Here is a 22,112-nt window from a genome sequence, read left to right as displayed (position 1 = left end):
TGCAGAGGCTGAACGGCTGGGGTCAATGCCTTGCCTATTGATCAGTATCCCTGCAGTCCCTTGCTCCAGCAGCTGCTTCATTGGCTTCTTTCAGGGCCTGCTTCAGTACATTAGAATAGAAATCCATAACCAGAGCTGTGCTCATCCAAGCAGGGGAAGAAACTAAATTAAATGGTATAAAACAATCTTGGATCAGGAGTTGGTGCCAATTCATCTTGATCTAAGATGTCACACCGGGCTCTCTGTCTGAGCACCTGGGCTAGAGGCAGCCATAGTGAAAATAGATGGAGCTGCGATCATTCATTTGTCAGCTAAGGAGCAAGGCAGCGGTTAGCAATTCCCTTCTGCAGAGGTCAGCTGACAGAACAATCAGAGCAACTGCAGAATAGAGCTTTCCTTTGAACTATTGTTATGGAGCGTGCTCGTGCTGAGATGTGGGGGGAGGGGAGCCTCGCGGGCTTCCTGTTTCAAGAAGACTATGCAAAGAGTAAAACATATACCCCACGAATCTAGATGCAGTTGCACGGAGTTCTTACCCCTCACCCTTGTTCTCGTAGGTAAATAAAGCGGGTTTTAAATGTTTATGTTGAGATACAGATTATCAAACTGTTAAATGTCACTTCGCCTCGAATTAGGGGCCATTTTCATCCCAAACACACAGGCAGTGATTATTGATTTTTTTTCTTCTTGGTATGGGAAAGCTTTTAGAATTTTCCTTCTCTTTGGTTACTATAAACTATCACAAATCAGTGTTATACTTGAATCTATAATCATATGTACATACTTACACTAACATTTCTTCTCTTTAAAAAAAAAAAACTAGGAAAAAAAATCCATGAAGAGATAGATGAGTACTAGGGAATCAGATTAGAAACAATTTATTATGTTACTTAATTTTTTTATGATAATGTAAGTTCCTTTTATTTTATTTTATTTATTGAATTTATTGGGGCGACATTGGTTAATAAAACATTTTAATTCAGGTTTATTATAAGAAACTTTGTTACAAAATATGTCTTACCTTGGAAATTGTGAAGGAATTTTACATTGGAAGAGCACCATTATAAAGCAGCCCTCATGTGATTTGAAATCTACTATACGAAATTAAATTAGAAAAATGAGTAATGACTAGCATTTTATATGAAAGAAGTATGATATTTTTAGAGATGAATCTATTTCCTCTCTGGATTTTTGTCTTTCTATACACTGCTTGAAAACGAATGGCAAATATCCAGGGCTAACTTTTTTCCAACAGTAAATTGTGGCTCTGACTGGTGTGGCTCAGTGGATTGGCCATTGTCTCACAAACTGAAGGGTTGCTGGTTCGGTTCCCCGTCAGGGCGCGTGCCTGGGTTGGGACTTGTTCCCCCGGGTGGGGGCGTGTGAGAGGCAAGGGATCGATGTTTCTCTCCCTCTCTTTCTCCCTCTCTTCTTCTCTCTAAAAATAAAGAAATAGATAAAATCTTTAAAAAACACAATAAAGTGTGGCATGGCCGAAGCCAAGAAGCTATAGCTGTGACAACCAATCTTTTCTGTACTCCATTGCATCAAACTCTTCTTGGAATCCAAATAAGCAGTAACTACTCTTTGATGTTATTATCTTAGTGGTCTAGATAAATCCCCATTTTTCAGTAAGTACTTTGATACCCCTTTCTTACTCAATTATTCCTCTCTACCTCTTAACTTCTTTATAACATCTTCCCATTTCCATTGCTTAAGGCCTTGCTCACGTTCTGCTGGGCTGTGCAGCACAGGTAAATCCATGGAATTTCAAGCGTACACTTAAAAGCTTTGCTCTCTAGGTGTTTTTTTTTTTAATTCAGCTTCTGGAAAAGCCTGCCTTTCTTGCAAGGATTTGTTCTGTTTTACCTTTGTTTTAGTTAACTAAGATTTTTTTTAAAATTCAGGGCAGAATGTCTGAAAGCTTTTTTTTCTCAATAACTTATTTGTTTGTTTATTTATTTATTTATTTATTTATTTTCAGAGAGAGGGGAAAGGAGAAAGAGAGGGAGAGAAACATCACTGTGTGGTTGCCTCTCACTCACACCCCCAACTGGGGACCTGACGTGCAACCTAGTCATGTGCCTGGACTGGGAATCGAACCAGCGACACTTGGTTCGCAGGCAGACGCTCAATCTGCTGAGCCACACCAGCCAGGGTTTTGAAATCTTTCTACAGTGCTACCATTAACCACCCAGACCTCACCATGGATCTGGGAGCTGTTCACATCTCTGCATCTCCTGTTCCATATCCCAGCACCAAACCAACCTCGTATGTCCATTCAATTTGTGCAGTACCTCCTAATGGATCACCTCACTCCCAGCATTCTTCCTACGCTCTCAGAGTGGTTTCCTGGAACCCTAAATCTAATTATGTTACCTTGTGACTTACACCCTGTCTTGAGTATCTTCCAGTTATTCAAAGGATAAAAATTGAAATGTGAATAAAGCCAACAGAGCCATCTATGACCTGGCCCTTTCCTGCCTCTCCCCTCATTTTCTACCGTTCTCCTCTTGACTCATAGAGTTCCAGCCCAATTAGCTCTCCTTGAAATAGAAATGTAAGTTCATACTTGCTTTAGGTTCTTAAACATTCTGTTCTCTCAGTCCATAAAGTTCTCATTGATTTTGTAGCTTTACATTTCTGATTTCTGCTTAGAAGCCTTTAAAGTCAATAAGGACAGAGACTTTGCTTTTCTCATCCCAGTTAATTCATATTAACTCATTAATTCATGTTAGCACAGCGCCATGTACTCTGGACGTTCAGGTTTTACATGGTGAAGGGCTGCCTGGTGGAATGAACGACCTTCTACCATCGCCGGGGCCGCCTGTTTCCCACTCGGTCATTGCAGGAGCCGTCTTTTGGTCCACTTGCCTCGTCTTCCCTCACCATCCACCTTCTTTACTGCTAGTCTCCTGACCTTTCTAACAATGAATGAATCTGACATCACTTCTTTATCCAGGATTGTTCGGTGGCTTTTTAATCGAAGGTTAAAGTCTTCAGCTCGCCATACAAAGGCCGCCCATGGTTTGGTGCCGCCCGCCCCCTAGCCACCCTCTTGTTATTCAGCTGCCTTACCTCCAGGGGTGTAGAGAGAGAAAGCAGAAGGACAGGAGAAAAATTAAAACAGAACATCTAAAAATATTCAGAAACTGTGCTGCTAATTACATGATTGGCATACTGAACTCTGAGGGCTACCCCCTCCCCTTTTTTTGTATTGATTTAATTAATGTATTGAGCAATGTACTGAAAAAGGCCAGAAAAGCTGGATGGATTAATATTAGAAAGAGCAGAGAGCTGGCTCCAATCAAGCCAGCTCTAGAAGTTCACTTTTTAAATCCCTCTGTACCAAATATATAGCTATAATGAATAAAATAAGCAAACAGAAAATCAAAGAGGTGTAACCAGGCTCAGAAAAGATAGATACCTCTGTGGACAGGGATTGGAATGGCGAGGCAAGAATTTGGGCTGAAACCATTAGCTGCTTCTAGAAGCAGGCTTTTGGCTCCTGTGAGCAGAGAGGACTTAAAATACGCCGTTAGTAGAACTTAAAGCCAGGAGCTGCGCTGTGGCTTCCTCAGTTCTTGGAAGGACATTGAAAAGATGTGAGTACATTGTTACTTGGTTAAAATCGAGGTTGTATTATTAAAGGAGAAAAGGAAAAAGGGACATTAACTGTGTGATTGGCAATGTTTACCATAACAAAATAATGAAACCGGGTTGGGTTCAATGTGGTAACCTAAAAACAAAACAAAAAGAGAGAATAGAGATGAAACCTATAGGAAGTGGAAAAACAACAGCAGAAATTAGTGAAATAGAAAGCAGTAAAATAATAAGATCAAAACCAAAGTGTTTTTTAATCTGATAAAGTATACATTTCTAGCAAAACCGTGATTAAGAAAAGCGTGAAAAATAATAATAGAGAAGGCACAAATAAACTATTTAAAGGGATTATAGGAACTTACATAATTGAGAGGATGTTTGTGGGGAGAGAGAAAGGAGAGAGAGAAACATCAATCTCTTGTTCCATTTATTTATGCATTCATTGGTCGATTCATATATGTGCCATGACTGGGGATTGAACCCGCAACCTTGGCATATCAGGACAACACTCTAACCAACTGCACACCCGGCCAGAGTAACAGAGTTTTTAAATTATAGAGAATAGTGAAAATAACTTCACACCAATAAATTAAAAAACCTGGATGAAATAGGTATTTATTTTTAAATTGTAAGTTGTCAGAAGTGACTCAGCAAGAAACAAAATTAAATAGTAACTATTACAAAAAATGAATTTATAATTAAAAATATTCCCTTTTTTACCCTGTTCCTCCTCTATACCTTCATCCCCTGCCCTCTGATTCTGGAGGGGAAACTCCTGAGACACAGGTACTTCTTCAAATGCTTGCTTGCGTGTTCTGATCCATCTTGTACTGCCCATCCCTTCTAGTCCCTAGAAAACCCCTTCTTACCCTTTAAGTCTTAAATTCAGCGTTTCTTCCTTTGTGAACGGATTCTCCATTTTTCATGTACTAGTGAGCTTCTTGAGAACCTGGACTATTTATTTTTATGTCTGCAATTCCCTGGCCCCAAAATAGCTGTTCAATAAATGTTTGTCATATTAATATTATACATGAATTGATGAGCGATCTTTTGTAAAAAGAAACATTGAGGTGAATTTTATATTTTATAAAACCCATCCTTTCAAAATGTAGAACTCAGTGATTCTTAGTATATTTGCAGTTACGCAGATATAAACATAATCTGATTTTATAACATTTTTGTCATCTCAAAAACCTAGTACTCATTAACAATCATTAACCATTTCACTCCTGTCCCACCTGTAGGCAATCGCTGATCTACTTTCTATCTCTGTAGATTTCCCTATTCTGGATATTTTATGTAAACAGAATCATACAATGTGTGGCTTACGAGCCTTTTCCTTAGAATAATCTTTTTAAAGTCATTCACATTGGTTTTTATTACTGAATAATATCTTATGGAATGGATATACCACATTTTGTTTATCCATTCATCCACTGGTGGACATTTGAGTTGTTTTCTTGGCTATTATGAATAATGCTGCTGTGAACATTCAGGTACAAGTTGTTCTATGTAAGTTGTTTTCATTTCTCTTGGGTAGATACCAGGAGTGCAGTTGTTGGGCCATATGGTAACTATGTTTAACTTTTGGAGGAACTGCCAAACTACTCTCCAAAGTAGTTATACCATTTTCCGTTACCACCAGCGCTCAGCAGTGTTGTCTGTTGTCTGTCCTGTTCATCACAACCACCCCAGTGGGTATGAAGTGGTGTCTCACTGTGCTTTTGATTTACATTGCCCTAATGACCAGTGATGTTAAGCATCTTTTAATGTGCATATTGGCCATTCATACATCTTTGAAGAATTATCTATTCAAATTCTTTGCCCGTTTTAAAAGTTGGATTTTCTTTATTATTCAGTTTTAAGATGTACTATGGATCTAATCCCTTATTAGATATATGATTGACAGTATTTTCTCTCAGGCTGTGGGTTGTCTTTACTTTCTTGATATTGTCATTTGAACTGTAAATATTTTTAATATTGATGAAGTCCAGTTAAAAAATATTTTAAAATTACTTGCGCTTTTGGTATTATATCTAAGAAATCGTTGCCTGACTGAAGATCATGCAGATAAGCATCTGTTTGCTTCTGCAAGTTCTTCAGTTTTAGCTCTTATATGTAGGGCTGTGATCCACTCTGAGTTGAATGTTTTGCAAGGTGAGAGGTCGAAGTCCAAGCACATTCCCTTGTATGGGGACAACCAGATGTCCCAGTGTCGGTTTTTGAAAAGACTGTTCTTTCCTGAGTGAGCAATCTTAAGTGTTTTTCTAATCACATGTCTATTCTGTATTGATGTTCTTTTAATTTATATTCTCATGTTTTGATTTTCAGGTTGCTTATCAACTGCCCCACAAATGAAAAAAATTTCCACATCTTATGAGGAAAGAAGGAAACAAGCTACTGCTATTGTTTTACTGGGAGTCATAGGAGCTGAGTTTGGTGCTGAAATTGAACCTCCTAAACTGTTGACCAGACCTCGAAGCTCTAGTCAAATTCCTGAGGGATTCGGTTTGACTAGTGGTGGATCCAACTACTCATTGGCCAGACATACGTGTAAGTTTTAAAATCCCTAATGCTGATGTGTTCCTTCTCAATGCATATTATTTGTTAACAAAATCCAAGAATATTGAACATATCCCGAGTTTCAACTCAAATAGTACACTTAAATCAAGGTACAAAGTAGTCGTCTGTTTGGCATGTTACCCTGTGTCATGGTTACCCGAACTTCTTTTTAAAAGTGAAAATGTGGTTTTTTAAATGCTTGTCCTAAAATAACACATTTCTGAGATTGGTGTTTTCACAGTTTGGTCAAGATTTTAGCCAAAACTTGTGAAAGCTAGCTTTAAGTTAAAACTTTTAACTTATAAAATAATTTCTGAAAAACTATACCACTTGTCCAGAACGTGATTTGAAAAGTCAGAGGTGGAGGTGAACCACCAATTTTTTCTTTAAAAAAATTTGTATATTTTGAAGAGTATGAATGAGGATTTGTGAATTACCTCTAATTTTAAAAATATTCCAATACCAGTTTTAAAATGATGAAAATTTACAGTCAGAGCTCGGAGGGCTTGTGCCATGTTGCTTTGGTTCTGTAGTCGGTATGTTAATAATAGGTAAGGGTATTTTATAACGATGTCTTTTGGTACTTGTGTGTCGGAACTCCTTTACATAAGGTCAGAATGTTTCTACCATATTGCCAGATCATTTATAACATTGTGTTATCTTAAGGACCAAACATAATCCTACTGAATATTGATACATGACAAGATACTCTTTGTAGAACAAATTGCAATGTGTTCTCTTGGGTTTTTTGGCTAAAAGCAAGGGGAAAAAATATACTATGTTACTTTGGTAACTCTAATAGCAGAAAACTTCATTGGATCATTGTCACATATTTTTTACTGTGAAACCGAGCTATATTAGAGGCTTTTCTTCTTCTTCTTATTATTATTATTATTACTATTTTCTAGAGAGGCTTTTATTATTAAAGTCCTGTTATAGACTTAGCGCTCTTTATATGCATTAACTCACTCAGTCCTCATAATCACCTTTTAAAGTGGGGATCTCAATTATCTCCGTTTTACAGGATGAGGCTAGTGGGGCACAGAGAGGGCCCAGAAAGGTGGGTCAACCTGGCCGAGTTCATCCCTCTAGGAAATGGCAGTTTTTGGCCGAGCACAGTCTGTTCGTTCCAAAGCTCATGCTTTTGACCATGATGCAAACTGCCTCTGTTCAGTGGTTCCGAGTGGAAAAGGACTTAATGACTAGCCTGTGTTATCACTTTATGATTTAAAAAGCACTTCTTTTCTGTCCCCTCATTTGACCTTCAAAATAGAAACTAACTTCTTCAAAGTGACTCAGCCAATAAGTAGTACAACTTGAATTTGAACACAAGCCCCTTGTGATCAGAAAACCCCTGCCATTTCCATTTTCCACCGGGCTTGTCCCTCTGCCTCTGCCACGCTGGCCCGCTCCTCGGGCTCCTACCTCTCAGCTGCACACGCTCCCTACTGTCCGTTCATGAGACCTGCTCAACTTTCCCCACCCTAGGAAGGGCTCCTCAATTAGGCCCGCCTCTCCGTGTCACTCTGGACAGTCTAGGACCTACAGATGGAGTTCCCTATTCACCATCTTGGCATTAGAAAGTGAGAGGTTTGTGAAACTTGAACATGTTTATTTAGTCTGATGGCTTTCAGACTTCTGCTCACCCTTTCTCTGTGAGTATCAAGAAATTTCTAATCCCTTGCACATTTGTACGTAGACAGCTAAAACTTTTTAAGTTTAAACATTTGTAAATGACAGAATGTGGGGGATAGTGTGATTATTGACATTTAAAATTAAGCTATTGTTCTTTTTAATATAATCAACAGAAAGTTTACCATAACTATTTGATATCCATTATTATCCATTTTTTAAAAATACATGACAAACTTTCCTTTAGTAGTCAGAAATCTTACATCTGATTGTTTTTCTCGAAGAGAGATAATTTCTACGCTGCCAGTTTTAGGGAAGGTGGTCGTTTGCTTATTTAGCATCCAGAAATTAATTCCTTTAAACTAACTGTCTTAAAACTATTTGTGTTTTCTTGAAATGTCTTAAGATGTTCCCATTTGAAGGGAGTTACTTATTTTGATGACCACTGATTTAGTCCAACATATTTTATGTAATTTCTCAATAACATTCTTTTGTATTTTGTATTTTCCTGCAAGGACAGTGAATATAAATGCTTTTCTCTGGAATTTTCCCATAGCTAAGTGCAAGTATCTGTATATAAATACAGAAACATCATAAATTAATGAATTGGTGAGTGATTCCACCCACACCATTGGCTGGTTGCTAGGCAGATTAGTTTCTACCACATTGTCTTAGTTACCTTGGCCAGTACTGTTATCCCTTTTCTTACCACAATTTATCTTTATATAAAATTCTGATATTCGTGTGCTTGCTTCTGAATGTCTTTTCTTTTAACTACATTAATTTTATCTGCAAATTATAACTACTGTGACTAGAAAAGGAGGAAACAATTTAGGAGAAAAGGGGGAATTAAAATGCTATGGCAAAGTAGAAATAGATTTTTGAAAGAAGCCTTGGGAATTGATGAAAGAATCGCAACGTCTTAGTACTAACGCCTGTCTCAGACATGAGGGAAATCCTGAGCCAAGCTGAGCTATGGGAGGGGCTTTTGCATGGTGCCCCCTCAGATCTCCCCAGCAGGGCTGATAAAATATCCCCAAACACTTTCAGTACTTAAGTGTTGTAGAACCAAATTTATTCTTTGAGCATTTTGGGTAAAAGACTAGATGTGGTAATGCATCTTAGCAAATTATATTTATGATTATTACACTGAACCAAAAGACAGAGAGATTCTAAGAGGTTTCTGCCAAGCAAGAAATAGTACGTAAAAGTGAATGATATAGTTGGTACCTGTTAGAATCAATTTAAAATGTGTAAAAATGACTTTGATATTTTCCTATTTTATTTTAATAATTATAAAATATTATAGAGGTAATCATAGTTTGCTTTTAACTTCCCTTTCATTACACTGTTTTTTCCTTAAAGATCTTATATTCCTTGGTGGTAAACTTGCCTGCCGCAGGGATTTTTCAAGGCCTTTCTTATTTGGATTGAAACATTTTTTATTAAATTTATAACTATCAGTTTAAATCTTGCTCTCCTGATTGGAACAAGTCTAAATATTTTGTGTCTTCCTTGGGCTCTTTTCAATCAGTTATGTGTAAAACTAACCAGTTACAATGTTACCCTGCTAGAAAGGGCTGTGTGTGATACCATGTTGTTTGTTTATGTAGCATTTAGGATAGATTGGTACCATTAAATATTTAGTCTTTATGATGTTCTATTGAATGAGATAATTATTATTATCCTCGTTTTGAGATAAGGCCATTAAGTTACAATATTTGATGAGCTTTAATTGCTAATGTAGTTGGAGGTATAGATAATAAATTATAACTTCCTCATAAAGCCATTCTGTGAAAACTCTTAATCTAGTCAAATCCCAGTTACCCACACTGATGGGAGGGAAGAGTGATACTGATGCGTAATCCAGAAGTTGCCTTTAGTTTAAAAATACATTTTATACATAGATTTGAACATATGTGTATCTTTTCTGGGTGTTACACTTTACATAAAATGTCAGAATCACGTGTTGAAGACAAAGCTGAAGGACTCCGGCAGTTAAGAGGCCTAGACTAGACCACTCTATTACCTTGTACCCTCGGTACGCGAGTGTCCCTCTGGGTCACAGTTCCCTCTGATATACAATAAAAGGCCGGAACTATTCTCTTTTTACAGCTCTTTTGTCTAGTTCATCTCTGCTTCTGCAGTGAAATAAAAAGCATCCCAGGAAATTCACCTGCTTCATAACCTTCCCATTTTCCTCTCCACGTAGGGATGGATGCTCTCTGGTTTCATTCACATCGGCCCAACTTCAGCAGAGATTCTTCATTTTTATTTGGAGCCACAAAATAAGGCATTTGTAGACTATTTTTAGGGTATTAATTTATAATATAACCTTATAGGGCCTTTGGTCCATTCTTTCATTTGGTCTCTTCTGCCCAGTTTATAATTGTGGAATTATGCTGGCACATCTGTAGTAAATCCCATTTTGATCTCTCATTAGCTTTTTGACTCTGGGCAGGTGTCATAAGTCTTTTCCCTGGGCGGCAGATGCGGAGACAGATTTGTATGCAGGCGTATTCTGGGATCAATACCTTGAGGGAGCGAAAGAAGCAGGACTGGGCAGGGGAGAAGCTGAATTGCATTTCAATCGCCTAGAAAGCTTCAGCCCACCTCAGGGATCTCTGGCGCCGGGATGGCCCTTCAGACTAGTCCTGAATGAGGACCGAGGGCTTGGCCTTGATGTCCTCGAGTCAGTCAGTCACTGGAATCAAGTCCTTGGTGCCCTGAGAAGGGGTGTGATCTTGAGTGAGGCAGCTCTCTTCAGTGTGAGGCAGACCCAAAGGGGACTCGGCTGAGATTTATCAGCCACTAGCACCCCCCCTGAGCGTGGGGAGTGAGTTCTTCAGTCGAGGAGGGGAGGAGACGGGCAGCCTCGCCAGCTTCCTTCCGTTCAGCATGTTACAATTTATGTGTGCCAGCAGAAGTGGAAAGGGGGACTGCCGTTGGCTTAGCATGCTTTTTATTCCAACTTCATACATATCTCTTATTGCCCTGCAAGACAGATATTTTGTCCACACCTATCGTGATACAGGGCACATTAATAGCTAGTTACTGAGCACTTACTCTGTGCCAGGCATTTTGCTATGTACTTCGCCTGTATGATCTTATGTAATCTTCTAATTCTATCAGATACTATTACTATTCCCATTTATCAGATGAGAAAACTGGAGCTTTGCCCATACTCACTAGAGCTATGAAATCGGATTAAATTTAGACAGTAAATTGAGGGCACAGGTTAAATGTTTTTAAGGTCATACTGCTAAAAAGTATCAAGCATGGACTTGAACACCCATCTTCCAGCTCTAAATCAGTGTATTTTCACCATTTCACACGGTCTTCTTGTGTTACAAACAAGAAAGATTCAGAAGCGGTGCTGAACGAATAGGGGTCAAGTCAGCAAGTACAAGGTCACCTTTGGACATCTATTGAGTCATTCCTTTAGGGATGTGCTGGTGTGTGGAGATACAAATGTGTGCCAAGTCCACATCTCTGTCCTTGTGAAATGGCTTGTATCTGTGGTGTGAAGTATTTAGATGAGAGAAAATGAATTTTTCCCCACAGTGAGCCTTTAGAAATATTATAATGTCAGGGTTCTTCTGAATCTAGCCGAGGTGTATGGCCTCAATGATATTAATGGACAATGCTCTCTTTATATGCATTTATGTTTCTGTTTATGGAAAAGGATCCACAGATTCCATTCAATTCTCAGTAAGTCATCATTAAAATAAAAATGGATAAAGAACTCCAAGGGTTTGTTAGAATAAATTGCTTATCTATTACTATGATTTCTAAAAACTATACTAGTTATGTCTCTCTTTATTAGTTCAATTATACCATCAAATGAAAGTCTCAGTTAGATGTTTCCTAAGGAATATTTTAATTCTTTGAAAAGTTGTATTTGGAGTTTTATGTGGCACTTTTTGGACTTCATTTTGCTGTCGTCTGCTGTTGTGAAAAGGATCCTCCAAATGCTCTGCACACTTCCTAACCATGCGTATTTTATTTAATGGATATGTTAATATTGTTTGAGGGTGATTTCACGATGAATTTATTTCCTAAATTTTAAGGTAAGAAAGTGAAACCAAATCTCAAATGTTTTATCAGCAAGATTAGGACAAAGTCGCTGAACTGCAATTAGTAGCAAAACTAACGGTAGTCACAAGATTTTTTTTTTTTAAGTACCAACAATATGGAGGAAAGCATCTTTCTCTTTGCAAGGATAAGCAATGACAAAGAGTGTATATTTTCACAGCTTTACAAATAAGTCATCGGATTGTGTGGCTGAGCTGCTGCTGTGGCCGTAGAGATTGCCTTTCTCTTTGCTTTGCCTTATTTTTCTAACCTGGGTGTTGTGGCGCCGGGAGGTAGCCCTGCCTTCCAAAATCTCTGGCTTCTTCCTCCACCGTCCACCTCATTCATTCATTCTTCTCACTGCACTGGCCCAGCTTCCGTCTCTTCAGCTCCACTGCCCACTTGTAACTTTGGAAATCACTCTGGAAATCAGCCGCTTGCAGGTGCCACTTGACCTGCATTGCCATTGCAGCTTCTGGGTTTAGAACTGTAGTTCTTCACTCTGGCCTGGCACTAAGATCTTCTGTAGAGTGCTTTAAAAATACGTGAGCATTACCCTATAGTTCGTATTCAGAAAGTAGTGGGTGGTGTATAGGCATCTGTGTTATTTTTAAGGATTCATATGCAATTTTCATTTGTAGCCAGAGTAGAGAAACCCAGTATAATATGGAATCCTTCCAATATTTTAATTAAGTATTGTATGGTAGTTCCTGCCATTCAACTACCTTAATGTAAAAACTGTATTTTTCTCTGTATTTTAAAATGGAAGGGATAATGGGAACTAATCAGAGTGAATAAGTAACATTTATATTACTCTCAGAGATAGTTCTTTACGTAGCTCAACCTTTTTCCTGGAATTTCATTACAGTCAAGCCTCAGTTCTCGAACACCTGCCACCTCGAACAATTCGTTTCTCGACCAAGTCGTTCAAGGAAAAAAATGTCTTGGTTGTCGAACAAAGCTTCAGTTCTCAACCTGACAGCCTTTCAGGCTGATACTTGTATGACCAGTCACATGTCCCTCAGGCAGCAAACAGCGGGGGGACAGTGTGCAAGTATGAGTGTGATTCGGTTCCAATGTGTTCTGGACTGCGTGGGCTTCAGTCCTGACATCACCACAAAGTGACTGTGTGACCTCAATGTTTGGTGGCTCAGTTTCCTTAATTACAATAAAAATGGGAATAAGGATAACACCTACCTCATAGAATTATTGTGAGGATTAAGTAAATCAGTGTGAATAAAACATTTAGAAAGTGCGTGACATACAAGTGTTTGTTGAATGTTAGTAGTTGTTATTGTTACTAGAAATGTCTATAGAAGAATTTAGAATGGAAATAGCTCTTTTTAAAGCACTGTTATCTAATAAGAGATTTATATATTTATGTTACTTTAAAAAATATTCCTAAGAACCTTAGGAGGCAGGTATTGCTATTAATAATTTATATGTGAGTGAACTGATATAAAAATTAAGTAACTTCCTTAAGATTATCTGTCCTGTGAGAGATTTGGATCCAGATGCACTTTCCCCCCAAAGCCCAGGACATTCTTTTCTCTGACACATACTCATTCCCACTGTTTGCGGTAAAGTACATTAGTTCCTACAGAATTTATGTAAAAGTGTACGAAAACACCAAGTTTTTTGTAATCATTTATTTGTAACTGGATGAACTTCTGTATGTTTCTTACCTTGTTTCTCATCTTAACCAAATCGACATGCAAAGCTCAGATCAAATGGAAATTTTTACTCTTGTTTTTTACTTGTAAATAATTTATGTTGTAGAACAGCTTTATCATTTTTAACAGAGGTCTGACACTTGCATTATAGACCCTGTTTGGTGATGTAATCCCATCCTTGTTCTCCAAAAATAACTTTAATTTGTAATCATTTTTTTTTGTTGTTGTTAATTCACTACACTTACGGGTTTTAGGTTCCTCTCGTCCATAAAACAAGCAAATTGGACAAGGTTATTTCTAAGGCCACTTCCATCTAAAATTGCAAGGTTCTCTGCAATTATTAATGTGATTTATCCTTATCCTAACTATAGAATGCTTGTGTTTATTGCTGCCCCTTGAACCTGCTTATCTTATTTGCTTGCTCTACACCAGTTGTTCTGGCTGCCTTGGTAGGTAGGTTCCAGTAGTCCACAGCTATGCCATATGTTTGAAGCTGAGCGTCTTTAAATATGTTCCTGCTGTCCCTCCTTATAGACCCCTCATCCCAGCTTCCTAGGCTACAGTTGTTTCTCCATAATGTATTTTGTACATTATTCAGCTTCATGGACTTGTGTTACGTTGAGTTTAGCTCAGTAGCTAAATATAATATCTGTGGTTGTTTGCAATCTGTATCTTATAGAAATCTAGTATGAAGTCATTATACCAATCTTTTTTGGTCTAGAATATGATGAAACATTGGTATAAGACCCTGCCATCCATCTAATGTATGTACCTTGATTCTGTTTTCAATTTTAGTTCAATTTTTAATTTTCTTGATTTCTTGTTACTAGGCTGCCTGAGTGTAGTAGATTCAGTGACAAATTTTAGCATTGTATTACCAGTGGCAAATCCCAAACGCCCCTCCACCACCTTTTTTTCCATAGGACATTCCTGTTTTTAATTAAAAATATATATATATATTGTACTTATTTTTATGGAGAGGGGAAGGGAAGGAAAAAGAGAGGAAGAGAAACATCAGTGTGCTAGAGATACAACAATTGGTTGCTTCCTGCACGCTCCCAACTGGGCACCTGACCTGCAACCCAGGCATGTGCCCTGACTGGGAATCAAACCTGCGGCACCATAGTTATTACAGTATTGACTGTATTCGCTGTGCTGTACCATGTGTCTTAATGTATGTGTGCTCCAGGGTCACTCTGATTAACACATTTAATTCTGTAAGTTCAGAAAATTTTATATCACAAGGAAACAATAGAGAACATCTAGTCCAATTTCTTGAGAAAGCTGCAGAACCTTTGATGGTTCTCTTAGAGTCTTTCAGTAAGAGGTGAACTAAAATGTTTTGTGAACTTGGTTGTAGATTCCCTGACATGGGAATTCCCTTCCTTAGAAAACACAATTTTCAAAACTCTGTTGCAAGAGTATCTAAGTCTTTATTATTGTTATTATTATTATTATTATTATTATTATTATTATTTTAATCTCTTTACACTTCGGTCTCTTGATCACGCAGTAAGTGCTAGTGGACTTCTCAGTGCTAGCCAATACAAGTGAAAGCTTCGAGCCCAAGTTCACTAGAGGACCTGAATGCTTGTATGAAAGCAATGAATGTAGAGCTCTATCCATATACTTTCAGCTTTCAGATTATTTTCTGTAGTGCCCTGGAGCTCCGTACAGACGGCTCAGGGACTGCCGAGCATTTAACACTTCTTCCAGTGCAGAAGTCCTGCCTTTGGAGGGTTTTAGAACTTGGAGTTTTGGCATCACATTTTATCTGCAAAGAGAAACTGCCAAAGACAGAGCTATATTCTCAAAACAAAACCCCCAAAATCTGGAAGCCAGAAATTATTCAGCCTTCAAAAACTCAATGACATTGACATTCTTGGCTTTCCCATGTAAGCCTGCCCTACTCGTGGCCTCCCCCTCACAGCTGAGGATCATTCTTTCTTTCTTTCCAGGCTCTTAAGAGATATTCCTTATTTCTCACACAATATCTGATCCATCAGGAAATCTTACTGCTCTCAAAATATATTAAAAAAATCAGGTACCTCTTTTCACCTTTACTATTCTCACCCTGGCTGGCTACCTTCATTTCTCACTGAGTTACTGCCAAGCCATCCAGCTTCTACTGTTCTCTCTCTTATAGTGTTTTTTTTTGTTTTTTTTTTTAACATACTAGCCATGGTAGTGATGCTTTTAAAACCTAAGGTAGATCATATCACACAGGGGTATCCAGATGATTAATCAGGAAGATAAGTACTCAAAGATCAGTAGTTTTTCTGTATGCTAGGGAACAAAATAGAAAATATAGAAATCATTTTTTGAAAGACCCCTTAAACATATACATATATATACACACACACAGAAATTTGGTTGTTCCAGCAACACTTGTTGAAAGCAGTTTTCTATTTTGCCCCCACTAAATTGCTTGTTTTGAAAATCAGTTGATCCTAGATGTTTGGGTCTATTTCTGGACCCTCTCCTCTCTTCCATTAATCTGTATGTCCATTCACTAAGGCCACACTGTCTTTATGACATTAACTTTAGAGTGAGTACTGACACTCAGTAGCATAAGTCCTCCAACTTAGTTCTTCTGTTAAAATTGCTTTGACGATTCTAGGTTATTTGTAGTTTGATTTAAAAATTGGAATCTGCTTGTCAATTTGTCTTTATTAAAAAGAAGCCTGATGGAATTTTGATTGGAATTGCCTTGAATCTATAGATGAATTTAGGGAAAATTGATGTCCTAACAATATTGAGCCTTCCAATTTGTGAATTACACTATTTATTTAGATTTCTTTAATTTCTCTCAGCAATATCCTGTGGTCAATTTCAAAAGTTCTCACAGAGCCTTATGGTGTCTCAAATAAGAGGAGGCAGAGAATGACTCAGGAAAAATATTTTAAAAAGAATGGCTAAAACTTTCCCAACTTGAGTGAAAAACATAAATTTACAGATTCAAAAAGTTCAGCAAAGCCCAAAAGGTTAAACTTTAAGAAAATCATGTCCTTGAAGCATAATTTGTATAGTTTGTTACCAGTTTTTACTATTAAAGATGTAGTATTACAGTTGCCACCTCTGTGTGTTTGTGTTTATGTCTTTATGTATCTTTTGTTGAGTCACTTTCTAGAAGTAAATTCCCATGTCAAAGTTTATCTGTATTTTAAATTTAGATAGCTGTAACAGAGTGTTCTCTTATCAAGTTGTACCAGTTGCTCCTCTGCTCTCTGCTTCTCTCTACATCTTTAATATGTGGATGTTAATAATATTTTTTCACCTGCCAATATGATCAGTGAAAAATGATATCTGTTCTCTTTAATTTGCATTTTAACTCCTTAGGTAAGTTTTTCTTGTGTTTACCAGCTTTTAATTCTTCTCTGAATTACCTATTTGTGTTTATTGTTATTTTTTATTGAGGTGTAATTGACATATATTAGTTTCAGATGCACAACATAATGATTTGCTTCTTATATATATTGCAGAACAATCACCACAATGAGTCTAGTTAACATCTGTCACCATAGTTACAAACTTTTTATTTTTTTTCCCTGTGATGAAAGCTTTTAAGATCTATTCTCTTAACTTTCAAACATGCAATACAGTATTACTAACCTATAGGCACCATGCTGTACATTATATTCTCATGACTTCTTTATTTTATAAATTTGTATTTTTAACTTGCTTCATCCATTTTGCCCACTGCCCGTGTGGTGATTTTTCTGTATCAAGTTCTTTCCTTTTGTATTATCAGTGCTTTTTAAACAGAGGGAAATATGTTACAAATATTTTTTGAATGTATTGTTTATTTTTTATTTTCTGGTTCTTTGCCATAGAGCGAGGTATAAATGTTGCAGAGTCAGATATTCAGTCTTTACATTTATGCTGTTGAGTCAAAAAAATTAGGCACACAAATGTGTACATTTTTATTTATTCCATTTTATAGTAAATAGTATCTGTTCAAGGGTCTAAAATAACAGCAACCAAAGCACTAAAAGTGGTTTTCCTGGTTACAGATAAGAAAATGGAGCAGGTTAGAATGAATCTTGAAGTATAAGGTTTTCCATATGCACACAGATAGGTGAAGCAATATAGATATGTGTGTTAACTACCAAAAGAGGTAAGAGACTCCCAGGGGTTCAGAAGTAACAAAAGATCAGCTACTTGTCCAGGGTGAGGCCAGTGGATCACAGAGGAATAAGGACTGGGTAGGCCCTCCTCCAAGATGAGACCTCTTCAACACCCAGCCCCTGGGTGATGAGAAAACCTGCTGAAGGGCAAGGGCCTGCTGTTGCCTGTGAGTAGCGTGGAGCTAGTCCTGAAGCTCTGGAGGGAGGGGAGCTGATGCAGCCCCCTGTAACTGGAGGGCACACGATGGTCCAGGCTGGTCTACAGAGGCAATCTGCCATTTCCCCAGGGCTGGGCAAGCCAGAGCCACTTGCAGGGAAGTGTCCTTCCCCTTACAGGATCACTCTGTTGACCTCCGTGGACAAAGCTTCACGTTCTGCCAGCTGGCAAAAGAGATGTTTACAGAGTCCAACTGTACTGTTACAAAGCAAGGGGGAAATGGTACATTTGGAGCTCAGATACTATAAATTGATAACTGGCCTAGAAGAAATATGTCATTATAATTCTAAGATACAATCTAGTGAGTTAGAACTTTCAAATCATTAAAATTTCATTCTCTGCTAGGTCCTTTATAATGAGCCGATTATATTCTCCATGAATATTTTTTGAATTGAGTTATCATAGCATTATTTTATGTTTTGAAAGACTAACCAAGAAACCACTCTCTATTTTTGTTCCTTCTGCGAAGTATCCTTACCAGAGTTGTATAGATCTCTAGGCAGGGTAGCGTGTGGCTACCGAAAGGAGTGGGTTTAAAACGAAACTGCACCAGGCCTCAAAAAACTGAACTCTGCCTGTGTGTGGTCAGCGGACTCACCCACTTTGCATTTACAGGTAGACAAGTGATGGTTGGCAGCTATTGTCCCAAATTTGAATTCCAAAGGCCTAGTAATGTCCCATCACTTCCCTGCTACTTCACAGGGATGTTAGTGATAAAGAATAATTAATGATTTGCTAACAAGATCAGATCTTTGATTATAATGTACAATAGCTGTACAAATTCTATATTTAACTTTTATTTGCCTTTTAATTGCTATGGATTTCTGGGTCTGCTACTAGCTACGTTATCAGACTGAAGAGATAGTTCCTGTAATCCCTTATCCTCAGTGCCAGCAGACATTTTCTCAAAAATAGAAAAGGCAGCCCAGTTCCGTGAGTTGGTGTAAGACGTTGCAGGCCCTCCATTTTAGCTGCAGTTGTCAGTCACTGGGACAACATTCTGGGAGTTAGGCAAGGATGAAAATGGCAAGCAGAGGACTTCCCAGTGTCTCCTCGTGAATGGTGTAAAGGGGGAACGCTACTGGAAGGTGGAGGACTCTCAATTTTTAAGCTCTAGAAGAGAATTTCAGGCCAAGTGAAAGTAATGTATTAAGGCTGAGCTCCCTGGAAATTCTACTGGATCTGACTGACCATGACTTTACAGAGCCAGCTGCTCAGCATGTCTCCAGTGTCGGTCCTGTGACCTCCCAGAGCTTCCTGTAGCAGCTGAAGTGGGGCAGGACAGTCCGCTTCTGGGAAGAGAAGAGTTCTGGACAGCAGCTCCGTCCTAAATAGAATATTGATGTGGTCGCTCCGAAAGTAGAGCAATATTATATAGTTATAGGCAGTATGTCATTCAAGCTGTTCTCCTTGCCCAGAAGTCATTATGCTGAACCTATAGGTTGTCAATCAAGTTAATTTTGGTAACTGCAAAGTAGATTGTGCCTTTGTGGATGTGTGTGTGTGTGTGTGTGTGTGTGTGTATAAATTTATTTATTTATTTATTTATTTATTTATTTATATAATATGCGTATTCAATGGATTTAAAAGATTAAAAAGTTAGTCTTTATATTTAGTGCCTCCCTTAAGTCACACACACATATATATATAGTCACCTGAGTGCACGTAAATGGAAGTCCCTTGTGACTCTTCTGAAATGCATGTGGTAGAGCACTATGATATATCAAGGGATAGCTTGCACATGACATTGCATTCTTGAAAGTCAAAGTGGTCAAATATAGGAAGACCTCAGAGATATTATGGGTTCACTGCCGGACCACCGCAATAAAGTGGGTTATAATCTTTGTGTTGGTGGAGGAGCTTGCCTGCCTTCAGTTTTGTAAAGAACACGTCTGTAAAGCACAGTAAAGCTAAGCGCAGTGAAGCGAGGTATGCCTGTTGTAGCCATTTCACATGGTTCAACCTAATATTACAGTATGGGCTGGGCCACGACTTGAAAGAGCACTGAGTCATTAAACAAATTCTGTAAGCCAGAACCCAAGTTAACCACAACCAGACAAGAGGCAGGAATGACGTTAAGGAACGTGAAGCTAATGAGTGACATGACTCAGCCCTATACTGCGGTGGCAGGTGTGAGGTGTGCCCCTCTACACTGCGTGGGCAGAAAAAAGATTTTGGTCAACAGATGTTTCACTCTTAATATAATCTCTAAGATTATATACATCTTTGCAGATCACTTCTTTGACATTTGCTTATGTGGTTGCTTTCCGGGTATACCTAACACAGCAGAGTTTTCTTTCTAAACTCTCTGCTGCCTAACTTTTGAATATCAACATGACTGTCCCGGTAGTATTGTATATTTGTGTCTAGGATGGCACTTTGGTTTTATACTTAATGACTACCTCGACTGCAAAGATGATATTAGAAAGTACCTCATTCACCTTTGAGATTGTGCATTTTCTATTGGGCTACTTTTATATACTGATATTTTCTAAAAAGGTGGGTTACTGAGGTCTTTGAATCCTATGAGTGAAATTGTAATTAGTGTGATATTATTTTTAATAACCTTAATTCTTGTGGTAAGATATACTTGTTCTTTTGAGAGTTGAGCTATGGATGGTGAGTATCTATTAATAACATAGCAGCCAGTTGACATATTTGTTTTTCCATTTTTAATAGAAGTTGATTTTAGGTTGTTCAGTCAACCTCAAGTGCCGTCTCACTGGTGATAAGCCGTCTTTTTTTTTCCATATTATTCAGACATGAGTTTATTTAAATAGTTTGATTGGGACCTAGACTGATTTCACCTTGCCATGGCTCACAATAGATTTCATTTACACTGAACCATGCTTAGTAATAATTCACAGCTTTCTGTTTAAAGTACAGTAGTGTAATGTTTATAAACTTAATGGGTTGATAAATTTGTACAACTCTTATATCTTGAATATGAAAATGCAAAGACTAAGTTTTAATATGTATATATATATTTTAAACCTCAGCTATTGATGAAGCTATTCATTAGAAGTGTTTTTGCACTTAATCGATTCCAAACTTGATCACATTAGCCTAACTTTGGGGGGTACTGATGTGTTTTGTGGATTTTTGAATCCAAAATATGGAGATAATTTCACATGGGACAGTATGATGTTTAAACTACATGACTGTGTGGAAAGTAGAGATTAGTAGTTATTCCTGCCTTCTACATGCAGAAATCAAGAATAGAAATGTAGTTCATTCCTAGCAGACAGAAATAACCCAGTATGCAGAGTCTTTTGCTCCCAATTCCGATTATGATGTCACTATGAAAGTTCATGTTTGAATGTAGTATCTTACTGAGGAAACGTCACTTTCAAATATACTTTTCTTTAGCTTCTTCCCTCAAAATGCCAGAATCTTTGTGGGATGGTCATCTTCAGATGAACTACAAAACTTTCCCATTTCTTCGATATTTTTTCTTTTCTTTTTTTTTGTAGAACAGTGAGAAAATTGGAAAGGAGGAAGTAGGTTGAAGTAAATATTAGGGCAAATAGTCAAATGCAGGAAATTGATATGAAGTTTTGTAGAAGCAGAACGAGAAAACATATAGATAGTCTCGTGGATATTAAAGGATAAGTACGGCTTGGAGTGAAAGCAAAGTTTGAGGGAAAGAAAACTAAAGTTCAGATTAAACCTGAAATCTAAGAAATACTTTATCCAAAACAATTAAGCCTCCTACGTATTTCTTTGAATGCTATGAACAAGATGTGCTCCAGAAATTCCGGGACCGATAGTTGGAGTGACCAGCAAAGCTTGGTAAATAAAGTGGAACTAAACCAAGATCTTGAAGGATAAATTATGGACAGTGGAATATGAATCAAATCCATTTGTTCATTCCACAAACATTTTTAACGCTTCCTCAGTGCCAGACAACGAGCCAAGCACGGGGGGATGTGGTTGTAGTCACGACAGTTATGATGATGGTCATTCTAAACCTCATTTATTTTGGAGGCTTCATGTTACCATGGAAAAAATGCTGGTTTTTGAAAGAGGAGCTTTGGTTTCTGGACCTTTAATTTAGAGGAAGCTCCATAACCTCACTAAGCCTTCATTTTCTGATCCATCATAATGAGAAGGTTGGATCATTCCAGCTCTTGACTTTTATAAAATATGATGCATGAAGATATTTTGCTCTATAGTTTTTGCTATAAATATGGATGGTTTGGTATGTGAGACTAAAATTGCTTT

General features: G+C 37.8%; 1 protein-coding gene across 1 annotated transcript in view; it reads left to right on the top strand.

The window, feature by feature from the left end:
• The window catches only part of WDR7 (WD repeat domain 7), a 280,434-nt gene that overhangs the window by 155,091 nt on the left and 103,231 nt on the right, over nucleotides 1-22,112 (top strand). Inside the window, exon 22 of the mRNA XM_090285462.1 lies at nucleotides 5,935-6,156. Within this exon, the coding sequence (XP_090141588.1) occupies nucleotides 5,935-6,156 (222 nt within the window). The remainder of the gene's footprint in view (nucleotides 1-5,934; nucleotides 6,157-22,112) is intronic.

This window comes from Furipterus horrens, unplaced genomic scaffold (assembly GCF_987537825.1).
Source record: "Furipterus horrens unplaced genomic scaffold, mFurHor1.1.pri manual_scaffold_8, whole genome shotgun sequence".
Classification (NCBI taxonomy): Eukaryota; Metazoa; Chordata; class Mammalia; order Chiroptera; family Furipteridae; genus Furipterus; species Furipterus horrens.
The sequence above is the reverse complement of the archived record's forward strand: the minus strand, read 5'-3'. Positions and strand labels throughout refer to the sequence as shown.